The sequence below is a fragment of the Leptonotus elevatus genome, chromosome 5 (assembly GCF_054856555.1).
Source record: "Leptonotus elevatus isolate MCC_2025b chromosome 5, RoL_Lele_1.0, whole genome shotgun sequence".
In the NCBI taxonomy this organism is placed as follows: domain Eukaryota; kingdom Metazoa; phylum Chordata; class Actinopteri; order Syngnathiformes; family Syngnathidae; genus Leptonotus; species Leptonotus elevatus.
In genome coordinates, this window is record NC_141243.1 from 24459972 (window position 1) to 24478268 (window position 18297).

The following is an 18297-nucleotide window of genomic DNA, read 5'->3' on the forward strand; positions in this document are numbered from 1 at the left end:
GGCAGCTTCGGACCGGGGATGTGCTGGCAGTCCTTGTAAACACCACACTGTGTTGTGGGACTGCAACTCAGGACATCCTGTGTTCCCCCATCCTCTTTCCGAATGGGTCACATTCCAGGAAATACAGGTCTAATCTCGAGTTCTCGAGTGGCAGGAAAAAGCCAGCCTTCCTTTTGTCACCCATCGCAACTGTTGTTGGATTCATAAAGTCATAGATTTATGTTCCTTCTCAGTGTCCGTGGTCTGCAGTCACTTTACTGCCACTAGTGTTAATTTCGTCAACGAAAACTAAACAAAAATGATTTCGTCAAAGAACATTTTTCACCGGACTATAACTAGACTAGACTAAAACCCTCATTAATAAACAATAACTGAGACTAGATCAGTATGTATTTTCGTCGACTAATGAAGACGAGACGAAAATGTAATTCACCTAATAAAAACTGCACTAAAATCTATGGACATTTTATTTCATGAACAAAAACGAGACGGAAATGAAATGATTTTGTAAAACCTTGTCTCTGCTAATCCGTCACTGTGACACTGTCATGTGACACACAGTGACACACCCCCTTTCAAATCTGCAGCTAGCGACATCCACAAACACATGACTCAGACAGGAGGTGTATTCATGCTGAAAGGTTAAAAAAAAAAGATTATAGTTATAGCTATAACGGTCCAACAATAATGTTAATCCGACCACTAACTAATGCTGGCTAATTTACTAGCTTGTAGCATGGCACCACAATAGGCACTTGTTGATATATTGTAATAGTGTGTAAAAAAAAATAAAAAATAATTATCAAAAAGATGAAAGAACATTTTAGGTCAACATTATCTGCTGCCAATATGTACATATATATATATATATATATATATATATATATATATATATATATATATATATATATATATATATATATATATATATATACTAAAACTAGATGAATAAATTGATGTTTTCTCTGACTAAAATAAAGACTAAAATGCTTGATTTATAGACAAAAACGGATGAGGTTGACTAAATAGCCTATGATAAAAACTAACTAAACTGAGACTAAAATTAACACTAACTGCCAGCATTGGTTTAGTGTGTCCTTTTGAATCCTGCTGGCAAACTGTTTGCTATTGAACTTGGAAGCAGCACTTGACAAAATCACCTCAACCACAAGGTCAGAGTTTTTAGCCATCAAGGACAAAACGCCAAATTTGCACATGAAAAGAAGCCAAACTAACTTTGAGGGTGCTGATGTGTTCAAAATGGTGGCGTCTCAGTTTGTGCCACTCCCCACCACTTGCTTTCCAAGAGCAGGTGCTGCCACTCAAGTCTGTCTCATTGCGGGGGGACACACACCACAGTGCAAAAACGTACTTATACAAATATCCAGACAGCTGTGTTGAGAAACCACTAGTGAGAGTGTCTGGATGGCGGGGGGTGAGGTGGGGGGATCGTGGGGGCCAACACCTTGATGGGCAACAGCAGGCAGAAGGGCAGTCATCTACATTCTTGGAATTCCTGGTCCACAAAGGCAGGATGTGTGTACTGGCCACGCTGCGTCATGTAGGGAGTCGAAAAGAAGAGGGGGTGGGTTCAATTTGGCAGCCTCTAGTCTGGCCATGCGCCAACCATTGTTTGTCAGCTAGAAACCATTTTCAAAACATATGGAGGTCAGGGTTCAGAGTTCACTATCAACCAACCAACCATCCAACCAACCAGCCAACAAAGCTAATAGTGGCTTTCATATTGAGCTAAAAGTAAAACGGGAAGTGTAGAATGCAATTATTATTTGTTCTAAAATCATATTTCATGCCCACAACATTTTCATGGTGTGATCCATGTGACATTGTGTGCTTGAACACGTTTGTGAGTCCAGTGTCAGGACTTAAACGTCACAACTTACGTCTCAGACGAATTCCTCATACTAGTGTCCTTACAAAGCTCTGGTACACTCCAGTCATCACTCATCCCAATCCTAACGCAACTGGCCCTTCAGCTGCAGCAACCATAAGATTTCGTAGATGCTTGTGAGCATGAGCTTTTGAGATAAATCAAACGTAAGAAAAAGCCCACTCTAGTAGGCCGACTTCTTAGGGTAGAAGCAGCTGTGGCAGTTGGCTGCTGTCCAAGTTACAGGGGCAGTGAGAATGAAGTCATGGCCTGCACATTCCTCCACTGCATCTATACGAGCAATGACAGCAGGGAGAATCAAGCACCAATACAGCAGCGTTAGCGTTAGTAAAACATGCTGTAACGTCCTCTATAAGTCAAATATCAACAAGTAGGCTACACATACTGACCGCCATCAAATACAAATGGCACCAAAGAATTTGCATCAGCACTAATATGTACATTTTCATACATACCCATTTTGATGTATGTCTAAAAATGTCAAGATTTTGCATCAGAATGGGTTCTTCCATGGTCAAAAGTTTATTACAAATCATTCCTTTTTTGTTTTTCATCATCACTAGATCCATTTTGCAATCTGCAATGTTGGTGGACCAGCCTGAACTCCTGCACTAGCACTAGCATCACGATTAGAGTGCACTGTCGGGCTCACTTATTTGTGCCCAAAAGTCCTATAAAAATTCATACCATGTATGTCAGTTTCACACCATGTTCCTAGTCAGACACAGTCGTATACAGTCTTGTGCAAGCTTGTCCAATGTCCGGCCCTGGAGCCAATTTGCTGCTCGTGTCCAAATTTCTACCAGCCTGCAGCCAATGGCATACAATTAATAATGTGTGCCCTGTCAGCACAGCTGACCGCCATAGAAGATACACATGTATAAAATAGCTATTTTACATTTCATCAGAAGATGGACGTGTGGCCGCTCGGGTGCATTCGGAAATACGCTCTGAGCACACTCTGCCTTTCTCAACACACCACTCTCGTGGCTGTGTTAGGCATCAGAGTGAATTTATGAATGCAGCCCTCGCTAAGTGACCCCTGTCAGACTCTTTCCAGCCTCTGTCTAAAATGGGGACTGTAGCGAAGAAAAGGACAGTTGACAGAGAGGGACGTCACTTCGACAAGGTGACAAGAAACAAACGTTGTGAAAATCTAAAGCTGAAAGATCGCCTCCTAAAAAAGAACCTAAAAAGCACACAAGGCACAATTTGTAACGCGCAGTGGCTGATCAGCCAATGACGGCGCTGCTGGATAGCAAAAAAAATAGAGGGCGGAGAAAAAAAAAGGGCTCGAAGTCCATGGGTAACTTAAGGGTATATTCAGACCAGAAAAGTCATTTAGTCCGCTTGTTTGGTCCGGACCAAAAGCGGACTTTATTTTTTTTCTCGTTTGGTGCGGTTCATATTCACACTGTGCTTTTTGCAAGTAGACTATATTGCGTTATCACATCAACATTCCGACGTGCTGCATATGCCCTGCATATTTGTGGCGTTATTAGATGAAAGATATTTTGCGAGCGTCACTGGCAGCTCATTCAACGGAGGTTCTGCGACGCTTTTTCTAATTTTGGAACGATTGCATGCAGTAACCGTAGGAGGAGTTGCGCTCCGCATGCCCACCACAACATGCTGACAACACCGTGGCTAAACAGAATACGGATGATTAGGAATGAATTTAGCACAACATTCACTACCGGGCAATATTCGCCCCGCGATGATTGGCTATGGTGGCTTGATAAGCCCAAAAAGGCGCATATGTCCTGCAGTTGGAGCGGATCAGCCGTGGTTTGTATTCAGACTGCGAAGCGAACCGCACCGAGTGCGTTTGGAAGCGGACCGAGACCACCTCAAAAAGTGGGTCTCGGTCTGCTTGTTTGGTCCACACCAGGATTTGTTTGTGTGTATTCAGACCTACACAAAAGGTCCGGATCAGCATGGGAAACAAACTCTGGTCCATTTTAAGGGTCTGAATACACCTCTTTATTAAAAGGAAAAAATAAGGTTTCTTGGCACTACCACGCGCCACAATCAAGCACACAATTCATTTCCCTCCAGTGAATATGAGGTTTCCTTCCTAAACGGTATCCTGCATATTTAGTACTGTAGAATAAGCAAACTGGCATTTCAAAGGAACTTTAGTGTGGTAGCTACCGGAATGGCTGACGGCAACACAGAGTTCCCTGTTAGCAGCGATGGCACCACTACACAGCATGGCCTGTGATTCAGCGAGGAAAATGTTATCACAGTCAATGCGTAAACAGAAAATGTTCCAAGGGCTCCCCTTCGGGAACTAGGTCACAAACACATAAAAGCCCACTGTGCCTCCTGAGGTGACTGGAAAGTGCTTCACATCACAGCATATGAAAATGAAGTCACATTTGATCGAGAAATGATAGCACAGGTGTTGAAAGTGTCACAAAGAGCCACACCTTATGTAACCTTGTAGGCTACACTAGGTTGTGTCATTTTTACTAAGACTCAAATTTTCTGTCAAAAGCCTTTCATCCTGCACAAATCACAGAGCTGTCATGACATTAGCATGTGAAGTAATATTATGTCTTGAGAGGGAGTGTAGCCTGTAAGAAGGTTGACTCATGTTTTGCTTTTCCTTTGGCCTGTACACTACAGTGTATGTACAGTATGAAGTGCAGCGGTGAACTGTGCGTATGCAAGTAATCTTTCGTCCCTCTCTCTACATCATGATGGGTGACGTCTGTAAAACGCTCATGCTGAAAATAACAGCAACACCTTGTCATATTTAACTTCAAGCAATCTTTTAAAAAAAATGGTGTGAATTTGTGAGTCTAAATATAAAATGAATGAATAAATCAAATGGTAAATGTGAAAACTAAATACTAACTATAAAAATAAATGGTGGATGTAAATATTAAATTTAAATTTAAACATATAAAGTAATTCAAAATATAAATGTAAGATATAAATATTAATGTTAACCCAAAATGTTAATATTTAAAATTTCATTTATTTGGGTGAAACCAAATATTTAACTCGTTTTGATATCCAAAATGCCAACAACGGTAGAACCAAAATAAAAGGAGTTTCAGTTTCAGTTGACTAATTTTGACAGATGTGTAATTTTTTCTTGCATAAAGACATGATCTTAGCCCCAAAATAAATGCAGATGTGAATGCTTATCTATCATAATGTCCATAATTAAAAAGCGTGAATGCTCATCTTGCTCATTGTTACGATGCATAAAATATATGTAATATTTTACCTATGAAGATATCTTTTTCTTGACCTTATCACACTATGAGCAATGTCTGCCACCTAGTGGTGAACACTGTTATTACAACGCAAGACTGCTCAACTATAGTAAACATGTTTATTTTTGAAAATTAATCGAACTCCACTCAGAGTGTGGGTGTGGGCAGCATGTAACCTACCAGCTACCAGTTGACCATCCCTACTCGAGAAAGAAGGGGACACTATTTTAATAAAACAATAATTGTGAAATGGCAAAAACAAGAGTAAATATGTGTAAACCATTTAAACAACTTTTTATTTCAAATTATTATATTATAATTTTTTTATTTAAGTGCTACCACACTGGCAACACAGTGGACAAATGGTGAGCACATCTGGCTCCCAGTGCAGAGGTTGTGAGATCAAATCTGAGCTCCGGGTGGAGTTTGCATGTTCTCCACGTACCCGTGTGGGTTTTCTCCAGATACTCTGCTTTCCTCCCACATTCTGAAAAACATGCATGGTAGGTTTATTGAACACACCAAATTGCCCCTGGTTGTTTGTCTGTGTGTACCATGCGATTGGTTGTTCAGGGTGTATCCCGCCTATACTGCCTGAAGACAGCTGCGACCCTTGTTTTAAAGACCAGGAAAGAATGATTCAAGGAATTCACTCTGGGGTAACAGAACATAAAATTAATCTATATGCCGATGATATTTTACTTTATTTAGAAAAGCCTGCTATTTCGTTAGGGGAATTATTTAACTTAATAACTAAATTCTCACAGTTATCAGACTATTCTATTAACTGGACAAAATCAACACTACTACCTATTACAGAAAATTCATGGAACCCTGCAAGCCAGGACCCATACTACTCATTTCCTATAGGTAATTTAAAATACTTAGGCATAAAAATCTCACCTAAATTAACTGATTCAATTAATTTAAATTTTACTCCACTTCTGGATAGCATTCATAGTGACTTGGAGCGCTGTAATAATCTTCCTATTTCTCTAATAGGACGAATAGCCACTATTAAAATGAAAGTTTTACCCAAAATAAACTATTTTTTCCTCAATGATTCCATTTAAACCTACGGCTAACTGGTTCCAGTTGTTGGACTCAGCCGTTACAAAATTTTACTGGAATAAAAAAAAAGCAAAGATTAGTCTATCTACTCTTCAGAAAAATAAATCCAAAGGAGGTCTTGAGGCACCAAATTTTATGCACTATTATATAGCCAACCAGCTACAATATATTATTTTATGGGCACAACCCAATAGAGATACTAACTGTTGGCTGGAACGAGAACAGAAGGATTGTAATAACCTCAGACTCCTAGATTTACTCTTTATTACAACATCGATTAAGCGACATAACTGCTTTAAAAATCCAATGATTTCCGCCACCCTGACTGCCTGGTGGAAGGCACTAGAAATGACAAAAGCCCAAGTGGAGCCCTGCGGGCTTTCTCCCCTATGGCATAACCCCGACTTTCAAATTAACAACCAATCGTTTTATCTGAATGTGTGGGAGCAGAAAGGAATTACACATCTCCACCATCTCTTCTCAGATAATATGTTTATATCATATACATCCTTGCTCCAAAAATACAAAATAAAAAACGGAAACTTTTTACATTATTTGCAAGTTAAAAGTATGATAAAGAAACAAATTCCAATACTTCAGGGTACGCTCCAACCGCCTGTTTTAGCTAAAGATATTACCAAGCTTTCTCCGACAACAACAAAAAAACTCTCAAAAATATATAAGTTACTTTCATATACTGATAAAATGTCTTTACCCATCTCGAAATGGGAGACAGACTTGTCTATAGCTCCGGAATTTGACTTTTGGATTCAAGTTTGTGAAAACGTTTTTAAAATGACAAAACACACAAATTTACAACTTATCCAATATAAAATTATTCACAGAACATACATTACTCAATATATGATGAAGAAAATGGGACTCTCAGACTCCGACATTTGTCTCCAATGTTTACAAAACACTACAGACACTTATTTTCATGCTTTATGGTTATGTACTCCGGTTATGTGTTTCTGGACTAAAGTCTTAGAAAAACTTTCCGCTGTCTTGGACTGTAGGATACCGTTCTCTCCAAACTTGTGTTTGCTAGGTGACTTAACAACAACTGACTTACCACATAAACAATTTCAATCTATACTTGTAGCCCTTACTATCGCAAAAAAACAATTCTTGTTAACTGGAAAAATAAACAAACTCTGAATATCGACCAATGGTCTAACCTCCTCATAAATCATATTTTAATGGAAAAAATATCTGCCTCAAATAAAAACCAAATGTCAAAATTTAAAGAAACATGGTCTACGTATATAGAATTTTTTAACCTAAACCTGGATCTTAATTCTGCCTGTTAGCGAGAGCCACAGCAGCGTAATAACTTGCATTGATGTTTCTGTATTTGGCAATTTGTAACTAATGGTTATGTTTTTATAGTCAGGAACCCGGCTGCTGCCAGCGGGATCGAGCGGATTCGCCTCCGATGGGCACCAGGGGTTGATATTCGGATTCACGGCATGCCAGTGGGTTAATTCTGTGGGTGCTGTCCCCCCTGGCTGGGCGTGGGCGGGTCTGCCCCTCTGTTGGCTGCTGGGTGGCGGCTGTGTCTTGGCCGTTCCCTGGGTCTCTTGGGGGGTGCTGCGTTGCGGGGCTTTCCCTGGTGTTTGGGGCGGCGCCGTTCCGGCGCGGTCCGTCGCTCTGGGCCCGGCGACGCGGTTCGGGGCCTGTGGGCCGCTGGGGTGCCCGGTGGTTCCCTCTTCCCTCCCCCTTCCTCCCCCTTGCTGCCTCTCCCTCCTCGCCTCTCCCCGCCCGTCCTCCGCCTCCCTGTCCCTTCTCCCTCGTCACCCTTCCTCCTCCTCTCCCCCTCTCTCTGCGGCCCTGCCGCTGCCCCCTGCCCTTCTTGTCGTCTCCTTCCCCCCTCCCTTCCCCCTCCCCGTTTCGCCTTCCTTCCCCTCCCCTGGGCCGGGGGCTCCATCCATGGCCCGGGTCTCGGTGCTCCGGGGGCCGGCGGGGGTGGCTGGGGTTTGATGTCGTGCCCACCCCGCTCCGGTGGGCGTCCTGGCACCTCGGGCGGGACCCAGTATCCGGGGGGCGAGCCCTATCGCCCCGCCGGACTGGTCCCATATGCCCGCCGGGGTCCCGGTGGGGTGGGTGGGGTCTTGGTGGGCGGGTGCGCCTCCTACCCCCGCCCGGTTGGGGAGGGCCCCGCTGGTCGCTCCTCTTAACTCACTACACTAGGTTTGCACAATACACTTTTATAGACATATAGGGCACATAACACACTTTGGGGGGTGGGGTAGGGTGGAAACACCGTCTTCACCCTACAACTCCCCTCCAATTTTAATGCACCACACAACTGGGGGGGGGGGGGGCTTGTGGGGGTGCCATCGGTTGGGGGCCGCAGTATAGAGCAGTGCTGCGGTCCCCTGTCCGTGTCCCCGACCCCCCCCCACCCTATCTATTTTTTTTAATGCACCACATACACTCAGTAACATGCTTGGGAGGCGGGTGGATCGGAGCGTGGGAATATCATTTCCCTCGGCTCCGGTTCACCTGCTCCTAATTTTAATGCACCCCACACACACACACACACACACACTTGTATATACACTGGGTGGGGTCACATTCACGGTTTAGGGGTAAAGTTAGCCAGTCGGCGAGCTGGCGGACTCAGTAACAGGGGTTAACTTTCACAAAGAACGCTGGGGTGACGACCGGGGCCTTCCCCCGCTGGGCCTGGGGTTCGGGGGTGTCGGCCGTCCTCCGGTGCCCCCATCTCCCCCTTCTGCCCCCGGTGTTCCGTCCCTCTACACGGCGGGGGGTGGGGTGGGCGCGGCTGCCCTCTCCGCTCCGCTGTCCGGCCCCTCTTCGGCGCCGGTGCCTGGGTGCGGGTGGTCCCCGGGGGCTGGGGGTCGGGGGTTGGGGGGCTGCCGGTTGGTCGGGGTGGGGTCGGGTGGGGGGCGGCTTTGTTGGGGGGGGGGTGTCTGGGGGATTGGGGACCTGGGTGCGGCTGGGGCTGGGTTGGGGTGGGTGGCGGGGGTGGATGGGGGGCGGGGGGGTCGTGGGGGGTGCGGGGGTTGGGGGCCGGTGGGGTGCCTGGCGGGCCTGCAGTGCCCCGTCCTGCTGCGTTGGGTCGGGGGCGCGGACCGTGTTGGGATGGGGGGGCGCTCCTGCTCCTGGGTTTGCTCTCCGGCCGGTGGCCCTGGCGGGGCCCGGGGGTCGTCCTTTGGCGCTGCCGCAGCCTGGGGGGCCCTGAGGGGTTGCGCTTGCTCTGTTCCGGCGGGGGTCGACGGCTCCCCTCTTTGGTGGAGATTTTCATGCATGCCAGATCCACCACACCAGCATCTACTGAAACTCAGACACAATCTGTTTCCTCCTCAGGTCATTGAATCGGTGAAGGCTGGTGTCTGTGGATCTCACTCGGCTTCGTCTGTCCTTCCTTCCTTTTCTCGGTCTCTCCTTCGGTCTCTTGAGGCCTCCCTGATTTTATGTTTTTTGGATTTGTTGGGGTCTGGATGTTTCTTGGGTTGGGGAGGAGTTCTGGTGGGTGGCCCGGTGGGTGGTGTCTGGTCGGTGCTGGATTTCACCTTCCTTGGTTTTCTTTGGTCCCCTCGGGTCTCCTGACGGCGGTGTTCGGTTTAGGTGAACGGTATGAGATTTTTTCTAATAGGTTTTTGGTGAGCTAACAAATACACGCACACACGCACGCACGCACATACACATACTCACCCACACAAAAAAAAAAAAAAAGCCCATATATATATATATATATTAAAAAAATAAAAATAAAGAGCAATGATGATGACATTTCCGAATGAACAATACTAAGCTCTTTAGAAAAAAAAAAAAAGAAAAAAAGAAAGAAAAAAAAAAAAGATCAAGGATGGATGCTACTATACCAAAATGTTAAAATATTAAATGTAAATCCAAAACTAAATGTTTAATCTAAAAGTTAAATCTACAAATATATCTAAATGTTAAATACAAATTTATTTTATGTTTCTCTACTAGTTGAATATAAAAATCATGACAAAGAGCAACAAAATAAAAATGACTAACTTCAGTCATAAAATAGAGGGATTGTGCACTAATTAAAATTTAAATATTAACACTTGCAGATGTTGAAATAGGAACAAATGCTCAACTGTAGTTACAGAAGCATTGCAAGATGGTGCGTCATTTCCAGTGAGGGTTGGACTACGCCAAGGCTGCCATTTGTCACCGATTTAGTTCATAACTTTTATGACCAGAATTTCAAGGTGCCCACGGGCCTGTTCTAAAAAATAGCTTAGCAGTGATAGGGCATAGTGATTTTCTCGGAAGCTTTAGAAGTGATCATTTAAAAACGCAAACATTAGCAGCGAGTTATGAAAATAGTGTTGCGTATGATGTTTCCTTATTATTGAGAGAATATTATTAAAGGTAAAAAAAAAAATTTTTACTAATTTTTTCCAGAAGTGTATACCAAATAGTAGCCAAGGAGTAGCTCTCTTTTTCAAAAAGATTAATGAACCGGATCTAAATGCTTAATGTACACAAATTAAACGCTTCATCTATAAAATACAAAATATAAGGTGTGATTTATGTATTTTTTAGAGATTGATGGAGTAAAGACAAATGTAAATAGAATTAAATATCAATCAATCAATGAAAACGCTCTGTTCTCAAATGTATTTATTTCATGTCAGTCGGAAATGTGTCATGAAATCTTATTCAAATGAGGGGGTGGTCCTCAGCGTGTCTTAGGTCGCTGTACATATACAGTACTGCAACATTGCATCACTGTCTCTCTCTTCTGGACAAATGTGGCTACTGCAATAGATCATTTACCAACATTATTATTATTTTTTACTATTACATTCAGGTAAAATTTCACCCATTGCTCCCCCGAGAATCATGAACGCTCACTGCACACAAATTGCAGTAAACTGTTTATTGACAGCAGTTTTCTAAATATGTCCTGATCTTAAGTTGGAGTAGTCATCATGGCCCGTATGCTTCAACACATTTGCTAAACATTTATCCAACTATAAATAAAATTGTGTCCTATCTGTGAGGCAGACATGCGAACCACTTCAGCACAACATAGTATTTCAGTTATTATTTTAAGTGTTAGTAGTTATGGTGCGCTTGAGAACAGACAACTTCTTCTTTTTGTTCTATTCTCCACCACATCAGGGTCTTATGAATCAGCCCTTCCACTCTGATGTCATTGTACAAATAATGAGAGACTAGCATTCACTTTGTTATCGTGTGTCAAAGAAAATACATTTCTATTGTTATACAGTACTTTGAATTAATAGCAGTGTCTTTGCACAACAAATTTAAACTTTATCAAAGAGACAAAATGTGTTGACAGTTGAGTAGAGGCACGGGCTGAAGGAAAAAGTGACGACAATTCTAAGGGGCCAACACTTATCAATTTGAGGCTTTAAAGTGGTCAGGCTTTAAGTTATACTCTCACACAAATTGCTCTTTCTAGTCATAGTGAAACAATTGTACTCTGCCACGTGTCTCAACCTTGAAAAGTTTGTAGTTGAATAGTTAACAGTTTAAAGAATTAATAGTTGCGTTTGATTTCAGCTTTGTATAGGTATTATGTGTTTAAACTGGAAATTTTGCAAGTCATTAAAATATTCCCTGTACAGTTGCAAAATGTTTTTTGATGGTAAGTGTTTTTGTTTGGAACAATTAATGGATATACTATATAGTTGTTCCTTGACTTATGCTAAAGATAAGTTCACTTTTAAGACTCTGGCCTGTGAATTGTTTCAGTAGTAAACCATACTATAGCACAATTCATGGAAAAGGCCATTCTAAGTGCTTTGCAAACACATACAATTACAAAATGTCAGAATTCCCAAAAACGTGAAAATAAACATTTTGTACATTAGTAATTATTTATACATACATAATTAATTGAAATTAAAGTCAAGAATGCACATACATTTCTTTAAATTGTTATAGTTGTTCTATGCACAGCAAAGTAGACCAGTCCTTGAGGTTGTCAGAGCCAGAGAAGGTTCATATGTCATCAGAAATGTACTTAGGCGTAGACCATGAAGAGACTTGTACACATACAGAACTGCTTTCAAATGTATGCTGTGAGCGACAGGAAGCCAGCACAGAACTGAGCGCTGGGCTAATATGGTCGTATTTCCTGGTTCTAGTGAGACTGGAGCAGTAGCACTCATGATTTGCTGCAGCTGTCTTAGAGCTTGCTTATAGCTATATGATTTTACTTTCAACAATATTCCTGGTGGCTACACATGATTTTAATGATGTGTGCAACCAATGTCCACACTCTTGTCCTCTTCTGCGCCGAATTTCAATGGAATGAGAGGAGTGGTTTCCAATGATGATGAATCAAGTCAGCGGCTGTGTTCACTCCCACAATGGCACAAACAGAACGTGCTTTAGTTTGCGTTATACTTGGGCATGAAAATGGGGCCTCAACATTTGCCTGCATCAATTCTCAGGGAGACACTTTGACACCTTGATCAGAGAAGGCTTTTCAGATTTCAGAAGCCACCTAAAAATAAAACCGGTCTGCTGTGTTATTTTGGTTTACTCCATACTGAACTTTCTCACTCATATATTTTCCACTCAATATTAAGAAAGAGGAAGTAGACCGTGCTGAAAGCCCCATGAGGCACAACGCAGTCCTCAGTACAAAAAAAGAAGGGGAAGTGTAAGCAGTAACAGAGTTCTCGAAAACAAAAAAACAAAAAAATAAGAATTCGTAATTGTCTACTAAAAAGGTAAGAGTTTCTTTCTCTTTTTGTCTTTTTTGTCTTTGAATTAGTGTCAGTACAGTTATCTTCGTCATATAAACTATCATTTAATTCTGTATTTTTGGTTTATACACTGTAAAACTTGTATTTCTAAAGAAAAATGACACTTCTATATCCAGCATGTACAGTCAAGTGAAACATTTTTTTTAATAAATACTGCTGAAAGATCAGCATTTATTACCAAAACAGTTCTAATATTATAGTATTATTAGTTACTATGAGCAGTTTTAGAACATTGTCCTTTATTATGTATAATTTTGTCAATGTGAATATAATAAATTATCTATATCATTATATAAAATACAAATAATACATTGACTGTTGTGACAGTTTGTCTTGATGATTTGCTGATAAGTTAGGCAGCCATTTTGCCCTTAAATAATTTTAATAACAATAATATTACATGTGGAAACATTTCCACATTTGACCAAATCCTTGCGACTGTTTTGTAACAAGCAAAATATAACACTAAATGTGCAAAATGTACTTGAAAGGCAGTTTCTCGCTCTAAACCTGGGAAAAAAAGACAGGAAATGAGATGAGTTAGAATCACTTCCTCCAAGTCTGACTGTTGATTTGTGAAGACAAACTCAGCATACAACCACAAAAACACTGTGAAGTTTTCAAAAAGCTTCTTTCTTTTTCTATTTGCATTTTCAGAGCCATCACACGATGACGCACGGCTGCCTCAAGTGTTTAAAGTACACCATGTGTGTCGCCAACTTTCTTTGTTTTGTATGTATGTCTCATTCATCCATCTTGTTATAATGCTGTGCTGGCACAAAAGTGTCACATGACAAAAAAAAAGCTCATTGTATTAGGCTTTATTATTAATTGGTGGTGTGTTTGTGCCTAAACCCTTTTGATAGTCAGGGTTGTGGAATCCAGGTCCAGAAAGTACAAAGCCTGAAACAGTTTGGCTTTAACCACGAGTGCTTCTACTCAACAGGTGGAGACGAGCCTGTTTACCTGCCTGTTGATTAGACACACCTGTGACTAAAGCCAATCTGTGGCAGAGTTTTGACTTTCTGGAACTGGATTCCCCAAAACTATTGATATTAAACTATTCAACATTGATGCTAGCTGGCTCCCTAAAAGGTAAACGAGCACCATAGCTAGCACCTGGGGCTAATGCCAAAGTGTGTCAGGGTTTTTACTTTCTGGACCTGGATTTGCCACCTCTGCTGAAAGGGTAGCGACTGAAACAAGGTTGAGTGACCTGACAAAATGACAAGAATATCAAAAACCCTCTCTCACAAGAATTTAATACATTTTTGTTTTGTTTTTCTTAAAGCGGAAGTCAACCCCCAAAACTTGTTTACAATAATATTGCTGTTATTGGGCCATACCCTCATGAGTCACAATTTGGTAAATTTCAAAAAATTTCAAAAATCTATTGACCAGTCCACATGTGTGTGTTATTTATACAAATAATTGAGCAATCTTAAGTACTGAAAATGGCTTGCTCTCTTTGACGAGGAGCGTTAATGATTGAACAAACATGCCATTTTTGGGGTCCCCTGAAATCTATTGAGGTACAAGATTTTGGCCCGACGCCAGCGATATGTTGTATGTAGCCCGCACTAGTCTAAACAAAGCATTCTGATTAATATTGCATTTGTAGAAAATGAATTAAGCAGCAAAATCCACCCGTTTTGGGGGGCGGCCATTTTGCCACTTGCTGTCGACTGAAAATGACATCACAGTTGCTCGGGTCATGACCAACCATGGCTCAGCTTGAAAACATAACCTGACCAAACTCAGAAAACAGGTGTTGGTCGTTGCCTCAGCCCTGAGCAACTGTGATGACATTTTCAGTCGACAGCAAGTGGCATAAAGGCTGCCCCCTAAGATGGAATGGCTGCATTTTTGCTGCATCAGTAAATAAGTAGTAAGAAAGTAAGCTTTTTTTCTATAGCGCTTTTCACAGACAGAAGTCACAAAGCGCTTCACAAAAAGAGGACAGCCTAGTACAAAGCAATATAAAATACAATGCCATAAAACAAAAACATACTGTATATATAGACAAACGTGTAAAATATATGTATATACAGCATAAATATAAGAGCAGTGAGACCCAAAAAAACTGAATAAAATACAATAAAATTTTGTAAAATGCAATAAGAAGTTCTAGAATGCCTGATTAAAAAAGAAAGTTTTAAAATGTTTTTTTTTAAAAGTCTACGCAATCCAGAGGGAGAGGGAGTTCATTCCAGAGACTTTAAAAGGTCTGTCTCCTCGTGTTTTATAACGCATCCGAGAGACCATGAGTAGGTTCTGGTTTGCAGACCTCAGGCTCCGAGCAGATGTCTATGGCTGGATTAGGCCAGTAATATAACATGGAGCCTGTCAATGCAGAGCTCTGAAAGTCAAGACCAGGATTTTAAAACGTATTCTAAAAGCAACAGGGAGCCAATGCAGTGACTTCAAGATCGGCGTGATATGGGCTCTCCTGTTGGTGCGGGTCAAGAGCCTCGCAGCAGAGTTTTACACGTACTGTAGCCTGGTCAGCTCCTTCTTGTTGAGGACCAGGCTTAAGAAGGCAGCTCAGCATGGGCTGGTCCCTCGCGAGAGGGTGGCGGGATATTCTCTTTAATATCTCTAACCTTGCCAATACAAAAGTTTAAAAAGTCATTACTACCTTTCACAAGCACGGTAGCAACAGGAGCACTGTAGGACACAAGCGAGTTCATTGTCTCAAATAGCACCTTTGGATTTCCCTTGTTTGAAGTTATCAGATGATAACTATATTTAGATTGTGCCTCTTTTATCAGATTATTTAAGGAGAAAGTAAGGGCCCGAAGATACAGTCTGTGAGCCTCTAATTTGGTGGATTTCCACAAGTGCTCAGTTTTGCGGCACAATCTTCTCAATTCCAAGATTTTGCTATTTATACATGTTTTCTCTCGAGTAACGTTTTTAGATTTGAATGGAGCAACTTGGTCCAAGATTGTAGTGCACTGAGAGTTAAAGCAGTGCAGTCCATCAACATCAGTGCTTTTGTTTAAAATACAAGAATCAAACAGGGCACAAAACCTCGCAGCTGTGGACTATCATCCTTTCTGCCCTGAAAAGGACACGCCTAGGCTCCAGAGGAACATTCAAGTCAAAGAATATACCGACCGCTATGGCCACTCAGATGGACCTCCTCAACACACACGTTAGTGACAAGTAGGCCAAGGGAGACTACCAAGTCCAGGGTATGACCCTTGCTATGAGTGGGGCCTGATACATGCTGCTCAAAATCAAAGGTTTCCATGATAGATAAAAGTTCCACTGCTAGGCATCATTCATACTCCACAAACACAATAATAATCATAATAGCGTATTTAAATTCGTACGGGCACATTGAACATATTATTGTAAAGATGATTTTTGAGTTGACTTTCGCTTTAAAGAATACTGTTTACAAAAGTATTGATGTGAGTACAGGGGTTATATAAAGCATTTCAACTGGATATGTATTCCCTACTGAAGTGATTTTTCTCCTGTGTCAGATTTGTGGCGTTGCCTTGCTGGGCTTCGGCGTGTTTATGATGGTGAACTTCAAAGTGACTGCACTCACACCGTCCTTGCCCAACTTTAATTTAGCCAACATGTTGCTGATCAGCGGAATCATCATCTCATGTGTTTCCTTCCTGGGCTTCCTGGGCGCTCTGAAAGAGAACCGCTGCCTCCTACTGACGGTACCACACACATACTGCACTTTTTAAAAATGATTAGTTACATATCTATATACCGTACATTTTTTTTTTTTAACTACTTGGTCCTTAGACACTCACACTTGGCATACATTTTGAGGTTACAAAGTGCTGTTTAAGAATAGAGATAGACCGATGTTTGTTTTTCAGGGCCAATTTCAATACCGATTATTAGTAGTCAAGGATGCCGATAACCGATATTTGGAGCAGATATTCATTTTCACTATGGGAAAATATTGGCATAATTTTTTTTTAAATTACAAACTCCAGCTCTTATTCATTTTTTTTAAGCATATGATTATTGAACAATGTTTAGAGTTTATATACAGAAGAGGATTAGGGCTGGTGTAGAGAGGGAAAAAAAGTTTGGCAGGATTCTGACTTTAATCTCAGAATTCTCATTTTTAAGTGAGAATAATAGTAGTACTAATAAAGTCAGAATTCTGACTTTAAAGTGAGAATTCGGAGATTAAAGGAGTTGAAAAAAAATCTTAGTCAATAGACATCTTTGTTTAAAAAATATAACAAAAAGTTCAGGGATGTTCCAGGGGCAGTAGCATGTCTTCAAAAGTTAAGTAAAAATGTGAGTAAATAGCTCCCTATTGTTTGCTACAGTAAATAAAGTTGTTGTTTTTTTAATTTCAAATTATCTGAAGTATTAAAATTGTTTTTATCTCAGTTTTCTTAGTTGTTCTCAGGGTCAGAAGCATCTACGAAAATTTTAATAATAAATTCCCTGATTGATTTTAATTTTTTCTCTGAACACTTTTTTGATTGGATCTATTATCGGCAGATATTTGTCAAAATACTGAATATCGGCGCCGATAATTAGCCCAGCCGATAATCGGTCTATCCCTATTTAAGAATAACGTGTACCATTCAATTGTCACATTGTACAAGCCAGCTGGCTCAACTTTTATGCTAACACGTATTCCCATAGTTTTGCAAAGTTAGCTGATAAACAACAAAAAGTTACATTGGTTAATTATAACTCTTTTTTTTAGTTTTCAGATTAGACTGGTAATTTTTCAGCACGCAACTGGCACCAGATTAGAAACAACACATTTGACATGAATCATTCTTGTAGCCAAAATAAAAAAAAATCTCTTAAATAAGGCCATGGATGAGGAATGTCTTTCTTCTCTGAATATTGCCATCATCAGGGTTAATGCTTTCTGGTTCATGGTCATCAATGTCACATTTAAACGTGTGTCTGTTTCTGCTGTCAGTTCTTCTTGATACTCTTCTTCCTGCTGGTGGTGGAGTTGACTGCTGCGTGCATGCTTCTCCTCTACGAAAATGACGTCAGGCAAAACCCGGGGCACATTCCAACGTCATTGTTTGTGTCATCAAGTGTTATAATCATGTACATTTCACCTTAATAGATTGCTAATTGGGTGGAGCATGATCTGAACAAAGGTTTGGAGGAAGCCAAAGGGAACCATTCAGATGTGTCCCGCAGTGAGTGGGATCTGGTTCAGAAAACGGTGAGACACAAATCGGACATTAGTAAGGACACTCCAGCTGGATCAGAGAGGTTCCAACTCGTACCTCTAAAGATATTTCAAATCCAGAAACAAACCATGAAGAAACAGTTGTAGCAGGACTAGAAGTTGCTTTGTCATTTGCCCGACCTG

General features: G+C 41.3%; 1 protein-coding gene across 2 annotated transcripts in view; it reads left to right on the forward strand.

Annotated features, from left to right (window-relative positions):
- The first annotated feature begins 12591 nt into the window (after positions 1-12591).
- Positions 12592-18297, forward strand: part of LOC147174428 (leukocyte surface antigen CD53-like) — a 7852-nt gene continuing 2146 nt past the window's right edge. Inside the window, exons 1-5 of one of the 2 annotated variants that reach the window (XM_086077215.1) lie at positions 12592-12926; positions 13620-13698; positions 16457-16645; positions 17890-17964; positions 18046-18147. In XM_086077215.1, the coding sequence (XP_085933341.1) occupies positions 16493-16645; positions 17890-17964; positions 18046-18147 (330 nt within the window). In that variant the 5' untranslated portion in view covers positions 12592-12926; positions 13620-13698; positions 16457-16492. The remainder of the gene's footprint in view (positions 12927-13619; positions 13699-16456; positions 16646-17889; positions 17965-18045; positions 18148-18297) is intronic. The other variant, XM_086077214.1, reaches the window with a different exon arrangement.